Below are 19,358 nucleotides of genomic sequence, written 5' to 3' on the forward strand. Positions count from 1 at the left end.
ACAATTATGGGCAGAAAGCCACACCAATAATTAACCCTGAGCCAACACATTTTCCATATGCCATAATTGGATGACTTAAAATCACCCTATGACATAGATTGCTAACACAGTGTCCTTCTTCTTTGTCCTACTGATGCAAATCTTGACTTTATGATCCAGAGACAGGTAACTTCAAAGCTGACATCAATGGAAAATGACTGGCGGCCTGCCTGTGTAAATAAGAAGAATGCAGGGTTGTCCCCCTCTATTAGAAAAAAAAAGATGACCCCCTTCCCTCACACAGCTGGTAGGAAAGAAACTGCATAGAATAGGGAACCAAACATATTGCCAGTTTTCATCAGCATTTTCTCAATGCATTTATCTCTGGGCTTTACGCTCCAGCTCTGCTCTGCTGAAATGCTTTCAGTCATTTTCTACTCTTACAGTGAAATCCTAAGCAGAGTCAAACCAGTCTGAGTCCATTGATTTCAGTGGGCTTAGACTGGAGTTAACTCTGTTTAGGATTTCACTGTTAGAATTCTTTCCATGAAAAACTAGTGTATGGAAAATATTACATCAGATCTGAAAATCCAGTCTTAACAGTTGTAGGGTGAGGTCTCCTTGGTGGCACGTAGCACCAATTACTAGCTACAGCTGTTCTTTAAAAAGCGTAATCTGGCTATGCTGATCCATTCTCTGATAACGTCCAGGATAGATTACAGTAATGTGCAGTAGCTGGGGATGCCTTTGAAAACGTTGAGAAACTTCAGTTGGTCCAAGAAGCAGCAGCCAGGCTGTTATCAAGGGATTGTATCTCTCTTGTGTGGAAAGATCTGCACTGGCTGCCTCTTTGTTTCCAAGCACAATCCAGAGCGCCAGTTCTTACCATTAAGATCTTAATGCCTTGCTCTGGGGTACTTACAGGTCCACCCTCCTTTTGCAGAGTCCAGCCAGTCGGTACAGATCCTCCCCCCAAGCCCTGCTACACCCACCTACAGATCCAATGTAGTGTAGTGGTTAGTGTCAGACTAGGATCTGAAAGACCCACGCTCAGATTCTCACGAGCCATGGAAGCTTGCCAGGTGACCTTAGGCCAGCCACGTATTCTTGGCCCAAGCTACCTAATGGGTTGTTGTGAGGATAAAATGGAGGAAGGAAAATGATGGAAACTGCTTCAAGTCCTCATTGGGGAGAAAGGTGAGGAATAATTGAAGGAGATAAACACACATTAAGGGAAGGAAAGTAACGACCAGAGGCAAGGCTTTTTTTTGTGGTGGCATCATACCTTTGAAATGCCCTCCCACTTGACCCTGACTGGGTTGCCAGCTGGGTTGGGAAATTCCTGGAGATTTAGGAGGTGGAAGCTGGAGAGGGGAGGTTTGGGGATGGGAGGGGCCTCAACAACATGAATTGATGGGGTCCTCTCTCCAACACCGGGGAACTGATCTCTGTGATTTAGAGTTCGGTTGTAATTTTGGGAGAACTCCAGCCATCACCTGGAGGCTGGCATCCTAACTCTCACCTACCTTCTTCTCTTGCACATACCAGGCGAAACATTTCTAGTTGCCAAGGCAATTAACTGAGAAGTTTTGTCTTAAAAACTGTTTGTGTGCTCTTCTTCTAGCCCAAGGGGGTGCTTTATAGATATTATTTTAGGCTGCTAGGCATTTTTTTATGCCCCTGACTTTTTTATAGCATGCTTTAATATTGGTAATTCTTGAGCTTTTATTTTATGATTGAATTGTAATGTTTTTAACCTTTTCAGCAGGTCTCTGGAGAGGCAGGATATAAATCTTCCAATTAAATTTAATAATAAATAATTGAATATTACAGGAATAATACATGAGTGGGTTTTAGCATTCTTTTTGCTGTTGCTACTAGTGTAGTCCAGGCAAACCCTCGGAAGCTAAGCAAGATTGGCCTTGGTTAGTAAAGGGATGAGAGACCTCCAAAGAAGACCAGGGCTGCAGAGACAGGTAAGAGTAAACCACCTCTTTTAGTCCCTTGCCCTGAAAACCCCAGCAGAAGGTGCTATCAGTCAGCTATGACTTGATGGCACTTTCCACTATCACCAGCAGTATTGAATGTTTAATCACACCTGTAGAGAAAATACAATTATGCATTGAGTATCTATAATGCCAACTTGAATTCATTAGAATCTGTGCTGGAAAAAGTGACATGACCAGAAGTCTGTGGAGGAGGGAATGAGTAACTAACGTGAGGCTTCAGTATTTGAGAAAAGATTTTAGTGTGGAAACGGAGGGATATTGTGTGTATCTGTACCCCAGCTTTCCAGCAAGGAGTTCTAGGTGGGAAAGCGGGGGCCATCTTCAAAGCAACCCTGCAAGGACTGTGTGAATTTCATTTTCGGATGTCAGGAAATGCTTTTCCATTTCACCTGCACCATGTTTCTGTTTTGCCACTAGAGAGCAGCAGATAAAAAAGTATTCAGCTTTGAAGGAAAAACAAATCAGGAACTAAATAGAGGACAGTACGAGTGGTAGGTACTCCACCTTTCTCACCAAATTGTAGATGTACATTTTTCATGTTTTTACAATTATTATTCAGCTGTATTCTCCACAACGCAGTTTGTAAGAATCTACAGCCCTGAGGCTAAAATTGCTTTGTTGATGGAGGATTCACATGAACACATGAAGTTGCCTTATGTGGATTAATCAGAGCATTGGTCCATCTGGGTCAGTACTCGAGTCTGACTGGCAACAGCTCTCCAGGGTCTCAGACAGATTTCTTCCACATCACCTATCACTTGAGCCTTTTAAGAGATGCCAGGGGGTTGAATCTGAGGCCCTCTGCATGCCAAGCAGATGCTCTACTGCAGCCTCCCTCCACCCCAGACATTAAAGAAAGGGGGGAAGGTTATCTCACACGACTAAGAAAAGGTTCAAAAAGAAGTTCCGGCTGTAATTGCGCTCCACTTCACACTGTCCAGGGCAGGCCTTCCACACCATGTGTGTGTGTTGTACAATAATTTGTCATAAGCAGAACATATCCCCGATTCTACATCCATCTCTACTTGGGATCTGTTGCGGCTGAAACTCAGCAAACAAATAAAAACAGAAGGGCAGTTACATCACTAATGTCCTACTTCCCCAGCATCAGAAGCTGAATATGGTGCTCTCAGGGTCCAACCATGATTGCATGACTGGCTATAAGTCTGGTGACGAAAGTGCCTCTTCCATATGTCCTGCTCACAGACTGTTACCTTATTTTTATTTATGTTTTTTTTTAAAAATTACATTTCACTTTTCTCTCTGATCAGGATCCAAAGCATCTTTTCACACCTGTCTCCCTTCTTCCACCATATCCTCACAACAACCAACTTTGTGAGGTAAATTAAGCTGAGATATTGTGAGGGATCAGGGTCACCCAGTCTGCCTGCCGTACTTCCTTTCACCTAAGCTTGCCAACCTCCAGGTGGAGCCTAGAGAGCTCCTGGAATTACAATTCATCTCCATATCAGTCCACCCTAGAGAAAGTAGCAGCTTTGGAGATAAGACTTTAGGTATCTAGTTACTGTAACATAGTGGTTAAGTGGTTGGGCTGTGAGCCAGCCCTCTGCTGGTTCAAACCCCACTACTGTCCTGAGTGCAGCAGGTAGCCTTGGGCAAGAGGTCTCAGCCAGAGGCAGGCAATCTCCTGGCAGTTTACTCACTTGCCTACCAGCTTGCCCACTGGCAGGCACCCTGGGAACAAGGTTTGCTTGGGGCACTCCTGCAGTTGGTGCTATAGCATCACTCCTGGAAGCGATACCATTGCATCTTTGCCAAGAGTGCATGTGCGCTTTGCATACCCGCAAATAACCTCCTGCTGGTGAGTACTCGCCCCCCCCCTTCCGCCAGGAGGTTATAGGGACCTGGCAACCCTATCTCTGCCCCAGATCTGCTGAGATAACACTGATTTTGTCCACTATTGAGTGGGCACTAGCCCATCTAGAAGTACAGTTATCAGAGCTTTTTTTCAGGGGGAACGTGATGGAACGGAGTTCTGGCACCGCTTGAAAATGGTCACATGGCTGGTGGCCCCGCCCCCTGATCTCCAGATAAAGAGGAGTTTAGATTGCCATGGCGTGGAGGGCAATCTAAACTCCCCTCTGTCTGGAGATCAGGGGGCGGGGCCACCAGCCATGTGACAATTTTCTCCAAGGGCAACCCACTGAGTTCCACCACCTCTTTTCCCATAAAAAAGCCCTGGTTATTATTGAACTTCATTGAAATCCCTCCCCAAACCTCCCCTCTCCAGGCTACACCCCCAAACCATGCATTTCTCAACCTGGAGTTGGCAAGCTTACTTTCACCTGAGCCCCAGATACCAAGGAGGAGGGTCCTCAACACCCTCAGTTAGGGTTCCCAGCCTCCAGGTGGTAGCTGGAGATCTCCCGAAATTACAACTGATCTCCAGGTAACAAAGATTATTCCCAAGGAGAAAATGGCTGCCTCTGAATGTGGACTGTATGACATTACATGCAGCTGAGGTCCCTCTTCCCCCAAACTCCTCCTCCCCCAGGCTCTACCCCCCCTCCCCAAATCTCCAGGAATTTCCCAACCCAGAGCCGGCAACCCTAGTTTCATCCGTTGCAATATACTGTCTTGGAGAATGTTTCACCTAGGCATCCCATTCCCTCAGTGGAAGCGGGGGATCCCCTGCTTCCAGCCTCTGTCCCCTGCCCCTTGGCTGGTGGGGTGGGGGAAGTGCAGTGAACAGGTCTGGGAGGAACCTCCAGGGCCAGCACATGGCAGATTTGCTCCTTACAGGCGCAATGATGTCACTTCAAGTGATATCATTGCACCCAGTGATGGGCACGCTCCCATGCTTTGCAGGTGCCAATTTTGGCCCCCGTTGGGATGAATTGGCCTAGCACAAAGCACACCTACTGCCAGCACCATGACATCACTTCCTGATGCCAAATCCCCCCTCCTGCTAGGAAAGCATATGGACCTGGCAACTCTACCCTCGGACCTCTCTGGCTCTCTACCACCCTCTGCCCACTAGGCTGTGGCCTAGCCAAAAACTGCCTCCAGGTCAGTCTTATAAACAGCTGCCTGAGGGCAAGACCATCCCAGATCCCCTCCAATGTCCACAGGCCGGGGTTTCCAGCCTGGTTACTGATGGGGCTCTGGGCTAATGGCCCTTCCCACCTGGCCCCTCAACTTCCTCTCCCCCACTGATCTTTCAACTGTTCATTGTAGATTCCAACTGGCAGGCAGGCAGGCTTCCCCCTGCTCAGGCTCTTCTACTGCAGTCTGAGAATGGGCACCTGGCCCTCACATAAGGGACTCCCCGTTCAGGGCTGCTCTTTCTGCAGCTGTAGGCTGGTCACGGCTCTTGCCAACGTGATCTTTCTGTTAGGGGATGCCAGCTTGTGTAAGGTGGGGGAGGTAGGGGAGTGTTCCTCCCTGCAAGGCTTTTATGCTCCCCCCTCCCCACAGCAACTTACCTGCCTTGAGACCAAGGAAATAAAACAGGGAAGATTTTTTTCATGTCATTTTTACTCTCTTTCCATACAGATTACATAGACAATTAAACAGAAGCATAAGCGATAGGTTAATAAGCACAACAACAAAGAGCAGAGAAATTCAGACTGTAAATAACATAACCACTATAATCAGTGAGTTATGTTTAAACATGCTTTTTTTGAACATATATGTAGTATTGAACTTCTTAATTGTAACAACTAATAAAAGGCAAAAACAAAGAGTTTCATCATGAATTTTTATTGTTCCCGTAGTGAATTTAGAATCTATAAATCTTTACTAATACCAAACATTTTGGTAACAGAGAAAGTTCACCATTTAAACTACTTTCTTGTTTGAGCATTAAAAATACATATTGCGTGTGATCAGAAATGGAATCTTGATTGAGATCATTATGTGATTCTGTAATTACGGTAAACTTAGGAAGATGTATTTTAAATTTTTATTTTACTACTTGTTATTGTCTTTTTACAGTAAGGCTTTAATCCTATGCCCATGGCCTGCCATGGCAGCATAACTTTCATGTATTGTGTACGCACATAGGCTCTGTCTGCAACATCCAGACCTCTGCATCTTCCAGAGTTCTTCATTGAATAGACAGAACCAATTCACCTATACTTGGTACAGATGTAGGGTCCACTGATGTGATCCACAGTTCTACTGAAAGGACATGGGACAGGACCAGGGTGTGAACCTACTCCCCTTGCACAATTTCTCTTCCTTAATGAACTTTCTGAACAGCCCAACTATTAATTCAGATCCATGAGTTGGATCCAGCAGATTTCCACATGTGCTAGAACCCTTGTGCAAGCAGCGTCACTACAAAGACCGTGCTGGCAGCTTGCACTTTTCAGTTACTGATCCTGACTTGTATTTCTGCTTGTGCAAGTTATCATCAGCTGGCTCATCCTGATCTATATCACAGTATATCCTGCACTGCTGTTTGCCCAAACAAAATTGCCCCAAGCTAACTGGTGATTCGGTTGCTAGATCCAATGCAAGCTGGCTACATTGCCCCATTTGTCCCAATGGATACTGAGTTACGTATGAAACTTGACCCTAACACTTTTAAGTTTCCCTGAACTGGAGAACAGTGTTTTCCCCTTCCAAAATTTTGCAAATCAAAAATCTTCTTCACGTTTCATACCTAAAAAACAACAAGAAATATAAAGAAAAGTTAGGTCATTCCAACCCCACTCCCAGGGACCATCATTCCACCCCGTGGGCTCTCATTGCACTCCCAGAGCACTGATTCTAGTCCTAGGAGTTGTCAATCTACTGTAGGGGCTATCATTCCATTTGCAGAGCAGTTTATCCAGTTCTAGGGACCAAACGTAGTTTATCCGGCGCTGGAGATTGTCATTCTATTCTGTGGACTGTCAGTTCAGTCCCAAAACAGTGTTGCTGGTCCCAGGGACCCTCACTCCACTCTGCCAGGTGCACTAATTCCATTCCTAGGGACCGTGATACCATTCCAGGCGGGATACTCTAATTTGTTTGACATTTTCTTTGTGCAGTGATGTATTTCATCAGAGCGCATTCAAGCGAATCGGCATTTCTGTCTCCCATTTTATCCAAACGTCTTCAGGCAGGCATCTCCCATTGTTCTCAATGGATACTCGTGTTTTAGTAGGCCCCCTCGGGAAAAACTACAAGATTAGATATGTTAAAACCAGACACAGCATCTGAAACTAAAACTGCTCAAGAAAACGCACGCAGCTAACCAGACACACCGCCCTACTCTAAAACTGCCTCTAGTTTTTTTATATTTGATTTATAGTTCGCTCTCCCCACGACAGGCTCTGATCGGAGTACATTTAAAATGCATAAAAATAAGACATAGGTAGAATATAAAATTACAATTTGTTCAAACACTTTAAAAGCAGTGCATGCTTTTGAGTAGGCTGAGCCTGCGTAGTTCTTCCAGCGAGCACGTTTCCAAGGCTTCGCTTTGTTCTTGCCTCGCAAGGCAGCGTCTCCGCATGCGCAGCCAGAGCCCTTCGACTGCAAGCTTTGTCCTCCTCGAGAATGGCGGCGACAGCGCATGCCTCCCCTTGAACAGGCTTGCTTATTACGCATGCACGAAGGCCGCGGAGGAGGAAAGGAAGGCGATGCTTTCAGTCAGGCGATACTACGCGTGCGCACAGTTCGTGGGCCCGTCGGTGCTTTTTATCTCCCCCCCACCCTTTTCTGTTGTTCAGTGGGATTGGTCTTGGCGCGTGCGTAATGGCTAGTTCCGCTAGGCTTACGCAGGCGCAGTGGAGACTCGAGCCGAGCGACGGTTAGCGGCGGCCGAAGGGTTGGCGCCTGAGAGAAAAGCAGCCGGAGAAGCGCGAGGCGTTCCTGCTCCGGGTCATCCCCGCATCGCTTCTTCTCTCGGCGGCCCCGGCGTTCGGTCGGCGTGGCAACCCTGTTCCCTCGCGCGCCCTTGCCGCTCCTTCGGCCGCGGATGCAGCGCCGCGAGGACCTCGCCGCCGCCCGCCTGGGCAGGGCCCCGGGCGCCGCCATCTCGCCCCGCCTCCAGTCGGCCCAGGCCGCGGGCGCGTCGCGCAGGCCGGGCCGGGGCGGAGGGGCTCGGGGGGCTCAGCCGCCGCCCCTCCTGCCGCCCTCCGCCACCGGCTCGGCCCCGCCGGCCCCCACCTCCGCACCCACTCCGCTTATGCCTGGCACCGCCTCGGTCAAGGCCGAGCCCGAGAACAAGTACTTGCCCGAGCTGATGGCCGAGAAGGACAGCCTGGACCCCTCCTTCACGCACGCCATGCAGCTCCTGCAAGCAGGTAACTGCGCCGCCGGGGACGGGAGGGAGCGGCCCGACGCGGGCCTCGTTCGCAGGCGCTTGCAACCTGGGTCGCGCGTACTCGTGAGAACGAGGCCATGTGCTCCTTTTCCACGCTTGCGTTTAGTTTCCAGTAGCAGGCCCGTGCACTCTGCTCGAACCACGAAAAGTTATATGGGAGGGGGCAGCGCGCGCTCCCGTTGGTGGGCCCCCGGGTGCGCGTGGCTGTATTGTCTGAAAAGGGATTTTTCTTCTGTACGTGTACGACTCCAATTTGAGTTAGTGCCTGGGTAGGAGCGTTCCCCTGAGGCCAAGCGCAGTGCCTCTCGGGGGATGCGTGTGTGTGTGTGTGCGCGCGCGCTAGCGGCCCTTTGGGTTTTGTTCGCACTTGGGTGCTGCGGTGTCTGAACGGGCAGCCGTGCCAGTTTGCGGGCGCGAGGTTCTCTCCTCCCGTGGTTCGTACACGTTTTTAAGCACGCTTTTTTGTAACGCGACTCCCACGTGTCTTAAAAACACGTGGAGAGGGATTTCCATGTGGATCATTTTTCTCGGCGTAGTCAGCTGAAGTCCATGCAGGGGACAGACTCGTATTTTATAAACGATAATTTCAGGGAGGTAGCCCAGTTGATTTGCAGTCGAAGAGCAAGATTCGGATCGAATAACAGATTAAAGATCAATTAGATTTCCGAAGTATGAGCTTTTGAGATTCATTTTTCCCATGATTATATTCCCCTGTTGGCAAAACCCAAGGCTTACACTAGCGTCATCTGTAAAGAAGAAAGCTTTGACTCTTGAAGATTCATATGGTAAGAATCTAGTTGGTCTTTAAGGCCTGTTGGATCAGGATTTTATAACAGAAGAGCTTAACAGGCCGATTTATCTGCCCCTGCCCTCTTCTGTGTTTATCTGAGGGAGAGCAGGAAGCAGTTAAGCATCCCTTAAATATTGGGTTTTAATGTACTCTTTTTTTTCTTGTGAGCCAGTTTTAACTAAACAGGACAGTGGTATCACTTAGGACTGAAATTCATGGTAGGAAACATACTGGGTGCATACAGTATTTGAAATAAAACCATAGGTACAGTTAATCTATTTGCATGGGCAAAATTCCTGAGTGAATTAATTGGTTCCTTTTCAGTTTGTGGAACCTGTGTTCCCTAGTCACCAGACTCAATAAAAAAAGGGCCCAAGCCACGTCCTCCAGTTTGCAAGATCTGAGCAAGTCTGTTAAGGATAGGACATTTTGGAGGTCTTTCATTTGTAAGGTCGTAGGTCAGAGGTGACTTAACAGCATATAACAGTCACCAGAGGCAGTTTACAGATGATGAGGCTAGTGGCTTTTTACAATCCTGGCAGTTTTGCACCACTGAGAACATAAGTCATGGGTAAATGATGATTCTGAGTTCATAAATGGTTGTGAGTTGAGCGCATCATCACATTATACCTATATTATTGAAATACTTATTTATTTATGAAAGATCCAAATAAATATAACTTCAGGTATCTGTATTTAATATCAGACCCTTGGACGATGAACATTTACATTCATTTGTATTTTGTTAATGTTCAGGTGGTAGGTTAAAACTACCTTTTACAAGCAAGCAAGGTTAGAGGTCAAGTTTTTTTTCTCTTCAGCCTTCAGTCTACTAGGCTAGCAAGATGCCAGTTCATATGCTGATGTGGAGTAGCCATCAGAACAAAAGATAAGCAAAGAGAACTGACACTAGGAAGATTTGACTTTGCAATGGGAACACTCTAGTAAGAGAGTTGAATGAAAGAGAACCAGGAATTGGTGGGAAAGAGCAGCCTAAAATTTTAAGATTATTTTTCTTAATTAATTCACAGGGGATGGAGTTTAAGCTTTAGACCAAGGAAAAGAAGATTACATTTATTGTACATTTTAGCCTTGCTCTCTTTAGCAGTTTTAGCTTAAAGATAGTTTTCTTTTTTGTAATTGGAAACTGCAACGTAAATTAAAATTTATCTTGTCTCAAAATGGCATGGGTGAAGATAGACTTAGAAGGTAGGGAGACTTCCTCCTGCGTCTGAATTAATCTTAAATGAGATTTTTCAGCACTTCCCCAACATCCAAGGTGATTTGGCAGTTGGACCGTGGCTTTGAATTTGCCTTCTAAAATACAAAAATAATCTAGGTTAGACATGAAAATCTGGAAAAATACAAAGCATTGAAGAAAAAATTCCCCTGAAGACTTTAAAAAATCTCCCAATTTTTTAGGTGTTTTAAAAATGAGCTTAAGATAAAGTGTTACTCAAAATATGTAGTACGAAGATTTTTTTATATATAACATAGTCCGTAGTGTTAACTAATGGGAATTCTTGGGTATGCTTTGTGAAGGTATATGTTTTCAAAGATACACTCATTGTTTAAATGTTACTAACTTTGCCTACAATATGCAATAATATGTATTATGATGATACGTTGAAGAGTTTGATGTTGTAATGTCCAGCTCCATATACAGATGTGCTGCTACACCTGTTGTAACTATGTGAAACTGCCTCTGTCCAAACAATTTTGTTTGCTACAAAGGTTTTCTATTTTTCTCTTATTTTTTGTTAACTGTGCATTTGTATGCTGTTAAATAAAGCTGTAAAATGAGTTCAGGTTTGATAAAGTATTGCATGTATTTCAGTATATTTCATTTTTTTCCATTGATTAGGTAGTGGGTACAGTATTCTCCTAAATCCTCCCTTTGAATCTGGAAGTGGTACGGGCAAGCAGTGGGTGAGAGAGTGAGCTGTGGGTCCCTGAGTAATTCAGTGTCAGGAGGCCTTGCTGCTTTCAGGTGGAATTACCATCTTAATTTATTCATTTGGGAGTTTAGACATGACAAGGCTGTGGGGTCTTTTCCTGGTTTGTCTTTGTGGCTTGTAACACAGTACATTTTCTTTTTGAGGGGTATTTCTTATGACGTTCACTGGCAAGATGACACATTTCTAGCTGCTTTCTGGAAATGATGAAGCCATGAAAAGGCTTGGATTTTTTAAAGAAAACAAATGTAAATTAGGGAGGAATTTCAATCTATAATATATATATAGAGAGAGAGAGGTATATTATTTGTAAATATAAATGCCTTATAAAAAAACTGGGAAAGCAGTAGTAGAGAGATATAAACTACTATGTCATCTGCTGCCTTAGCGTGTGTTTATTAGTTTCTGTCATCTAAGAGGTAAGAAAAAACAAACATTAAAAAAGAAAACAATTTGTAGCATACAAAAGGTTGTATCTTCAATATACACATGACTAATGCTGTAAATACACATCATCATATTACATATTCTGACCAAAAGAGAGAATATTTGTGTGGAGTGTTTACATGGACACCCTTTACAAAAATTTTCCATTGGAAAAAAAAATTGTCAGCAAAATTCCCCCCTCTCCCCTCCCCCCCATTTTTTTCTGAGCTGGGTGTCCAGGCTGTCATCTCTCTTAAGCCCCCAGCCAAGTTTGTGAGGGCAGCGGTATTACTGTGTCTGGCCCAGTGAAGCGTCTTAGTAATATTTTTGGCTTCTCGAGCATGGCAGTGATTTGGTCCAGAGAAGAGTTTAAAGACTGAGCATAGATTTGTTCCAACGGTAATTCCTTTTTAATTCTAAGAAAGGAGTTAAGTGGGTTGATATTCACACTAGTCCTTTCTACATATCCACCCTCTTCTCCTTTTGCAAAGATAGAGAGTGGCTTTGTCATCACTCTTTCGTTCATGGTTCCGGGTATCTGCATTAGCCCTTTTTCCACTGGAACTAAAGAGAGTGGAAATGGCAGCCTTTGTCTCTCTAGCACCTCCTTCCTCATTTTGACAGCGCCTAATCGCCTGCTAGCCATATCGCCACAGTGCAGCTGCTGTGTTTTCAGGCTCTTGCTGTATCAAATGATCCCAAGTGCCTGGAAATAACTAGAATTTAGAACAAAGGGGAATGAGAGGTGATTACTAAGAGCTGTGAGGTTTTATTCTATAAACTAACTCAGTCAAGCAAAAGTACAACTTTTTATTTTTATATAGTTGAAAAACTTTATATTGTAAAAATTACACAGATCCTATCAGAAAATCTTAATGCACTCCTAACGTCCACAAACAAAGTCTATCACCAGCAATAATTTCCATGACATAGCATTGTTAGTTTGTTGTAGCAAAATGGAATAGAAGTCTAGGGGCACAATAAGCACTAATGGTAGTTATTCCAGTATGAGCCTTTGTGAGACAGAGCTCACTTATTCAGATCCAGTACGAGAAATAAACCCTCAAGTTTTACAGAAACTATTGTATCTGAGAGAGTGAGCTCTGAATCACAAAAGTTCATGCTGATATAAATGTTGTTAGTCTTTAAGGTGTCAGTGGACTTCTGTTTTGTTTTGTCACCCAGTTTCCTTATGTTAATCACAAGCTTTCAGAAAAGTGTTGCAGGTTCTGCAGTAATTCACCCAAAGATACACAGTTCATTTTTAATCAGCATGCTGTGGTTAAATGGCTGAAAGTGAACAGATTGAAACTGAACCCAGGCAAGATGGATGCGATTCTGGTTGGGAAACCTGAGATCTTAAGCAATATCTTGCTTTCCGCTTCAGTAGGGTCCAGCTGACTCTGGGTCATACTGGATGCGTTACTGCTGGTGAAGCAAGTTATTGAATCTGCCATTTCCCCCCCTAATATATAGTCTTGTTAATCTGGCCACCTGGATCTATAAAACAGTAATGTCGGGACTAAACTACTGTAATGCACTCTATGTAGGTCTCCTGTTGAAATCAACTTGGAGACTCTTCGTTGGTGCAGAATGCCACAGCTCAGGTTTTATTGGGAGTTAGGTGGAGCATGCATATTACACCCATTCTGCAGTCTCTCCATTGGCTGTTCAACAGTTTCCGAGATCAGTTGCAGGTACTGGACATCCCATACATAGCTCTCATATCTGCAGAAAATGCCTCTACCCTTCTGTCTTGCTGTGACAACTTTGGTCATCTGAGCAGGGCCTTCTGCAAGTGCCACGGCCTATCCCTTAACAGCCTTCCTAGTACTTCTTTCTCCATAGCGTGCAAGAATACTAAATGGCATCCTTTATGAAGCTTCTTAAGAAGTACACACCAGATAGTAGACAGTATCTGGGCTCCCTTTCCCCTAGCATCCCTCCCTGACAGGGCAAAATTGTGTCAGAGGTTTTATGGTATTTTATGTATGGTGTTACAGAAGTATAATACCATAAAGATAATAGCCCTGTTCACTTGTTATAATATAAAAGCATGCACCTCCTGCATGAGTGTGTGTCCATCTCTTTGTAAGGAAGAGCTAATGTGTTCACTTTACAAATGAAACTGGAGACCAGTGCTTGGAACAATGTGAAATTCTCATGTGTTGAATGTAACATGAGAATCAGGACTGGCTTAATCTGCCCTTCCCTGTTGTTGGGGGGGGGGCAGCAGGAAAACAGTGTTAATGAACATATAATGAGTATATACATTGCAAACTTGCTAAGATTGACAAGCCAGCAGAAATCCAATACCAAGCTGCAGAAATGTTGAAACCAGGGTTGATTTCATATAAATCGAATCGATTTAAATCACTAGTCAGACTAGATTTAAATCATTCTTTTCTACATAAAGACTCCTCACACTTAGCTTCTTGTGCAGATCTATTCTACTCCCAACAATCTTCTATTCATTGGATTTTTTGAAACTTAGCACTTAAGAGGTAAGGGGTTGCTTCTGTGTACAAAGATTTGCAAAGGAACAATGGGAATAAGGTCTTTTTCTCAACTGTGTATCTTTATTTTGCAACCTTTTTACTGTGAAGAAGAGACACGTGATCTCTGCAGACACAAGTTTACAGTTTTGAGAACCGTAAAACCAAGCATCTGTGATAATATCTTCTAGATAGAAAAATTGCTCAGTAATCTTACAGAAACCTCTGGAAGAGCATGACATTATGAATGGATTAATAGAATTCGTTTACCAAGAAATTTAAACATTGCATGAATATACAGCCTCATGTTAGATAATTAAAAACTAATCCTTATTTCATGATGATAACCTTTGGACTATAACGTATCTTAAATTGAAAACTATCTTTTAGATAGATTTTTCCTCAAAAACATTTTATTTTAAAAATCTGATTTTTTTTGGATTTTTTGGTTGAAACAGCATAAGCAATTCTGTAACTGACATATTAATAAAGTCTGTGGTTCCTCCTTATCCCTTCATTGATGGGCTCCCTATCCATTTACCGATGGATCTTTTGAGACCACTTCCTTACAGTACAGCCCTCCTATCTGTATAAAAAGCCCTCTTGAATAATTATAAATCTATAATACACATTTATATATATAACTATTTTTGAAACCACGAAGCGTATAATCATTCTTCTGAAAACAATACACTTATCAAAACTTTGCAACCATCACACTTAGGTTCTTATAAATATTTCTGATTAAGCAAAAAAGCATCCCTTTTTAACCTCACAACCACTCCTTATGCGCTGACTATTCTGTCATGCTAACGTCTATAACAATCCTTCCTATAATGCCAGTTAAGTAGAAGAGATCTAAAGCAAAAGCTTTTGGTGGCAGTGAAAGCCTTTTGAGAAGCAGCAATATATAGGTCACACAAATGGGGCAAAATGCCACAGGTGGGGTTAGTGACAGGGTTCAAACTCCAAAGGGAGGGTTTGAGCCAGTTTGGTGTAGTGGTTAAGAGTGTTGGACTCTAATCTGGAGAACTGACTTTGATTCTCCCTCTTCCAGTTGAAGCCAGCTGGGTGACCTTGGGCCAGTCACAGCTTCTAGGAGCTCTCTCAGCTCCACTCACCTCACAGGGTGTTTTGTTGTGGGGATAATAATAACATACTTTGTAAACCACTCGGAGTGGGCGTTAAGTTGTCCTGAAGGGCGGTATATAATAATGTATTATTATAAGGTGTTCTCAAGGTATAAGCCTGGGTAAAGTAGAGAACATTTGAAACTGTAGGAATGGAAATAAAAGGAATGTTGGTTATGACCACAGCCATCCTAAGTTAAAAGTTTATCGTAACATGAGGAGGAGCTTAATTAAAAGTCCAATGCAATGGTTAACAACAATTGTTGCTGGGTCCCTTATACTTTCAGGTACAGATTTGGTGATGGAGGCCTCAAAGTATCTTATAATTGAGTTATAATATGCAAATGAACATAAGTTAATGTCGATTAGGGCCAAATCTAGTCCCAAAATAATTTTTTATTTACCGGTTCATAGAATCTGTTCTGTTTTTTTAATTTCATTCTCCAGTGGCTGAGGGAATGTCTTTTGAGTCCTGTAGATGGAGCCATATAAGTGAAGCATAACCTTGTTTATTCATGTACAGAAAATGGTGCTTGGTCCTCATCTGAACACATGAAGCTACATTATACTGAATCAGACCAGTTATCCATCAGAGTCAGTATTGCCTGCTCAATCTGGCAGCAGCTCATCAGTGTCTCTGACAGACATCTTCCACATCACCTGCCACTTGATCTTTTTAATAAGATGCCAGGGATTGAACCTGAGACCTTCTGCATGCCACACAGATGCTCTGCCTCTGAGCTACGGCCCCTGCCAAGAAGAAGACCCAAGTGAATGAATGGGAATTTAAATAAAATATTCAATAATCCATTTTTTTTCCAACTAAACAATGAATTGGCAGTTACTTTGCCTTTCTTGTTTTAATCTAATCTATCAAAAACCAAACTCTTAATACTTTGCTATCATAATTAATAATAATACTAGATTTTTCTTTATCCTTAAACATTAAAGGGAAACTGTGTTCCCACTGACTCACAGCTTATCCCCGTGCAGGTACAGTATGTGGGGATAAGTATGTAGTCGGCTGGCAACATCGTTTGCCTTCCCACCGCTTTGGGGCTTCCAGAGGCCTGGGAAGCCCCAGCAGCACAGGCAAGCCGAGCAAGCCTTGCTCACCTGCCCTACCCCATCCAAAGCCGCAAACATAGGGGTCAGAGGGTGAGTGGCGGTGGGCAGACGGGGCGCTGGGGCGGGGGCAATGCCCAGTTGGGCTGCCCTGCCCTCCTCCCCCCACCCAGATCAGGATGCGGGGGACGGGGCAGTGCCCAGCCAGGCAACCCTGCCCTCCCCCACACCCCAGATCAGGGCACTGGGGAGAGGGCAATGCCAAACTGGGCCACCCTCCCCTCCACCCCAGATCAGGGCGTTGGGGGGGGGCAATGGCTGGCCCGGCCTCCTGGTCTTTTCTAGAGCCCATTGCATTTTTTGCTACAATGGACTTTGTTGCTAGCCAGGAATATTTGGCACTTGTGCATCTATATGCAGGTGATTGGATGCATGTGTGATGTTGCTGAGCAATATGTATAACCCTTTCTTTACTGCAGTCACCCCATTTTATTGGTTCCCTGAAAGCAATAGGAGAACAGGAATTACCCATGCTTATGCTCTTGGAGGCTTCTGTTCTGAATGCTTTCCAAGAGGGGGGAAGAGCTTCTGTTGACCCTACGTGCATCTGCATGTCTGAGAGAGAGAGTAATATATTGTGGTGGTAGCCTGCCTGCCCCATTTACAGGCTGTTAATGAGATCAAGTATAACCCCCTACATTAGGCAGCTTAATCCATCCATAAGTCATTATAGCTGTTCCAAAGTCAAAGTGCTATGGAGAAATAGGCCATCCCTTAAAATATAATTTATTTTAGTGTATGGCAGTTCATAAAACTCTGCTTCTCCTGGAGACAGCAGTGCCCCCCCATGTTTAGTACTTAACTTAAGAAATTGGTTTTTATGCATGATTAATTCTCTTCACAGTGTTTAACAGCTTGTTTAAATCTCTATACTGCGTGCAGAAAAAAATCAAGAAAGTTCACTCTTCAGTTTGTACTACATAGATTAAAAGAGAGAGGGACCTAGAGATCAACTTCTGTATTATAATTGTTAGGTATTGACTTAGTTTTGGTCCTCTTCCCTGCAAATGGAATGTCCTCATTGTTTATCTTTTCTTTGGACTTTTATGCTCACCTTTGTTTGATCTTTAGTTACTGAGTAAAGCGCTCTATTGCCCTGACCTGGATAGCCCAGACAAGCCCAATCTTGTCAACTCTCAGAAGCTAATCAGGGTTGACCTTGGATAGTAATTGGTTAGGAGGCTTCCAACAAAACCAAAGTTGCAGAAGTGGGCAATGGCAAACCACTTCTGTTAGTCACTTGCCATGAACCCCCGCCCCTGCAGGGGTCACCATGTCAGCTATGACTTGAGGGGACTCTCCACCACCACCAAAGCTCTCTGTTAGAGCTTCTGTAGCTTACATGCAAGAAGGAGAGTACCCTCGAAAGCATCACACTGCAGCTCAATATGTTTGCTTTGCTGGTATCTTGCATTTTGGCATTTTGTACAGACCTCTATGAGGAAAGCCTTGAGAATCCAGTAAGTCCAACCATGTCAATTAAAAACTGCAAGTTTGCCAATTCTTTCTTTAGGTTTGCTTTTAATATAGGCACATGACTTCTGTTGTTTAATGCACAGCCAAAAGGGGTTATTCTGTAATAAAATTGCCATGCTGGAAAAAAAAAGGTGCAACAATACAGGTCAGAATTTTAAGGTCTCATAGTAGAGATTTCCTTTTTTAAAATAGCCATTAACATTGATGGGAGGGTACAGAGATGGGGATCTTGGAGACCCAAGGCAGATTACACAGTGTAAGTCAGTATGCGCAACAGCTGGGATATTAAATAAACAATGCAATAGGGTATGCAAATGCAAAATTTGCATAAATTTGAAAACAATTAGAAATCTAATAGAGCTGGAACAAGCACAAATAATCAAACATGACATATTAAAGAGTGCAGAAATTACTCAGTAGGAACATGCAGCAACAGACAGATACAGAAGTATGATCTATAGTTCTCGCTTTACCAGTGCATCTTTTTAAACCATTTCCGTACATTACAGCCCTCCTGAATAATTCAGTTTTGCACAGTTTGCGGAAAGCCAGGAGAGTGTGTTACCCAAAGAGCAGGTCTCCTTGCAAGTTGGGAGGAATTCGCAGCAAGGAGAAGGTAGCGAGAGGGGGATAACTGGGATCATTTATACCTGTGTATATGAGGATCCCTTCCTTTAGAGAACTCTTTCAATAAGCAGGTAGATGGTCAATTAAAAGGGAGGTTTTATTTCAAATACTACAGATCACTTGCATACAAAGCACACAGCACACACACAGAAAGCTAACTAGAAAAACAGGGAGGAAAGTTAGAGTTACAGAGTTGGGTTTATAGTTACCAAGTACAGAAGATAGAGGGTGTCCAAGGGAGAGCAGCTTCAGTGACAAGAAGAGGGAGAGCGGTTCAGACATGTTGTCTGAGGGTGTGGAAGGTCTAGAGCACACACAAACTTGAGCACATGGCAGGACAGTCAGATATACTGTGAAACATGCTCTGCAGCAGGACTGAGAGTCTGCCCTAAAAGCTATGCTTTATTGGTTGTTCCCAGGGTGGGACAAAGGATTGCGAAGGTTTGGGACGAGAAAGGTTTAATTAGGTTTTCATGAGAGAAACTATAGGTGTAAAAAGATTATTTGATGACCCACAATGGCTGGATGGGTGAGGCTCTACTAGGAGAGTGGGTAAGGGTAGGATTGGCAGGGTGTGTGAATGGATTCATTCAAGTACTTCTGGAGACCTCCATTGTTCTATGGTTATGCACAATTCCGGTGGGTGGGGCTGAGTTAGTCTTACTTCTAGGGGTGTGCGCTTTGGATTTCCAATTTGGGAGAACCAAATCTTTTTGGGTTGCACACCCCTACTTATTCACCTCTCTCATTCCAGTACTTTTCCATCTCCTGCCTAGCTAGGCAGCTTGTCTGTGTTTTAAACACAAGGAGAGGGGCTTATGATACTGCCATATTCATAAGCCTTCTTAATATCATGAGGGCAAGTGTAACCACTTACAATCTGGAGCCCTCATAAGTTTATTAGGCAGTTTGTTCCATAAAGAGAGGGCTGTAACAGAGGATGTGCATATATGGGCAGTTGATTTTTCCTGTTTTCAGGGAGGCATCCGTAGAATTCTCTTTTCAGATGAGCAAAGCTGCCATGACTGAGCATTGGAAGAGTGGTGGTCCTGCAGATATGAGAGAC

The 19,358-nt window shown here is 43.9% G+C and overlaps 1 protein-coding gene across 5 annotated transcripts in view; it reads left to right on the forward strand.

Annotated features, from left to right (window-relative positions):
* Positions 1 to 7,711: 7,711 nt before the first annotated feature.
* The window catches only part of KHDRBS1 (KH RNA binding domain containing, signal transduction associated 1), a 31,697-nt gene continuing 20,050 nt past the window's right edge, over positions 7,712 to 19,358 (forward strand). For all 5 annotated transcript variants that reach the window (XR_008598266.1, XR_008598268.1, XR_008598267.1 and 2 more), the window contains exon 1: positions 7,712 to 8,248. Coding sequence is in view for 2 of the 5 variants with exons in the window: in XM_054998840.1 (XP_054854815.1) it covers positions 7,921 to 8,248 (328 nt within the window). In the remaining 3 variants the exon portion in view is untranslated. The remainder of the gene's footprint in view (positions 8,249 to 19,358) is intronic.

Source organism: Eublepharis macularius, chromosome 15 (assembly GCF_028583425.1).
Source record: "Eublepharis macularius isolate TG4126 chromosome 15, MPM_Emac_v1.0, whole genome shotgun sequence".
NCBI classification, from domain to species: Eukaryota; Metazoa; Chordata; class Lepidosauria; order Squamata; family Eublepharidae; genus Eublepharis; species Eublepharis macularius.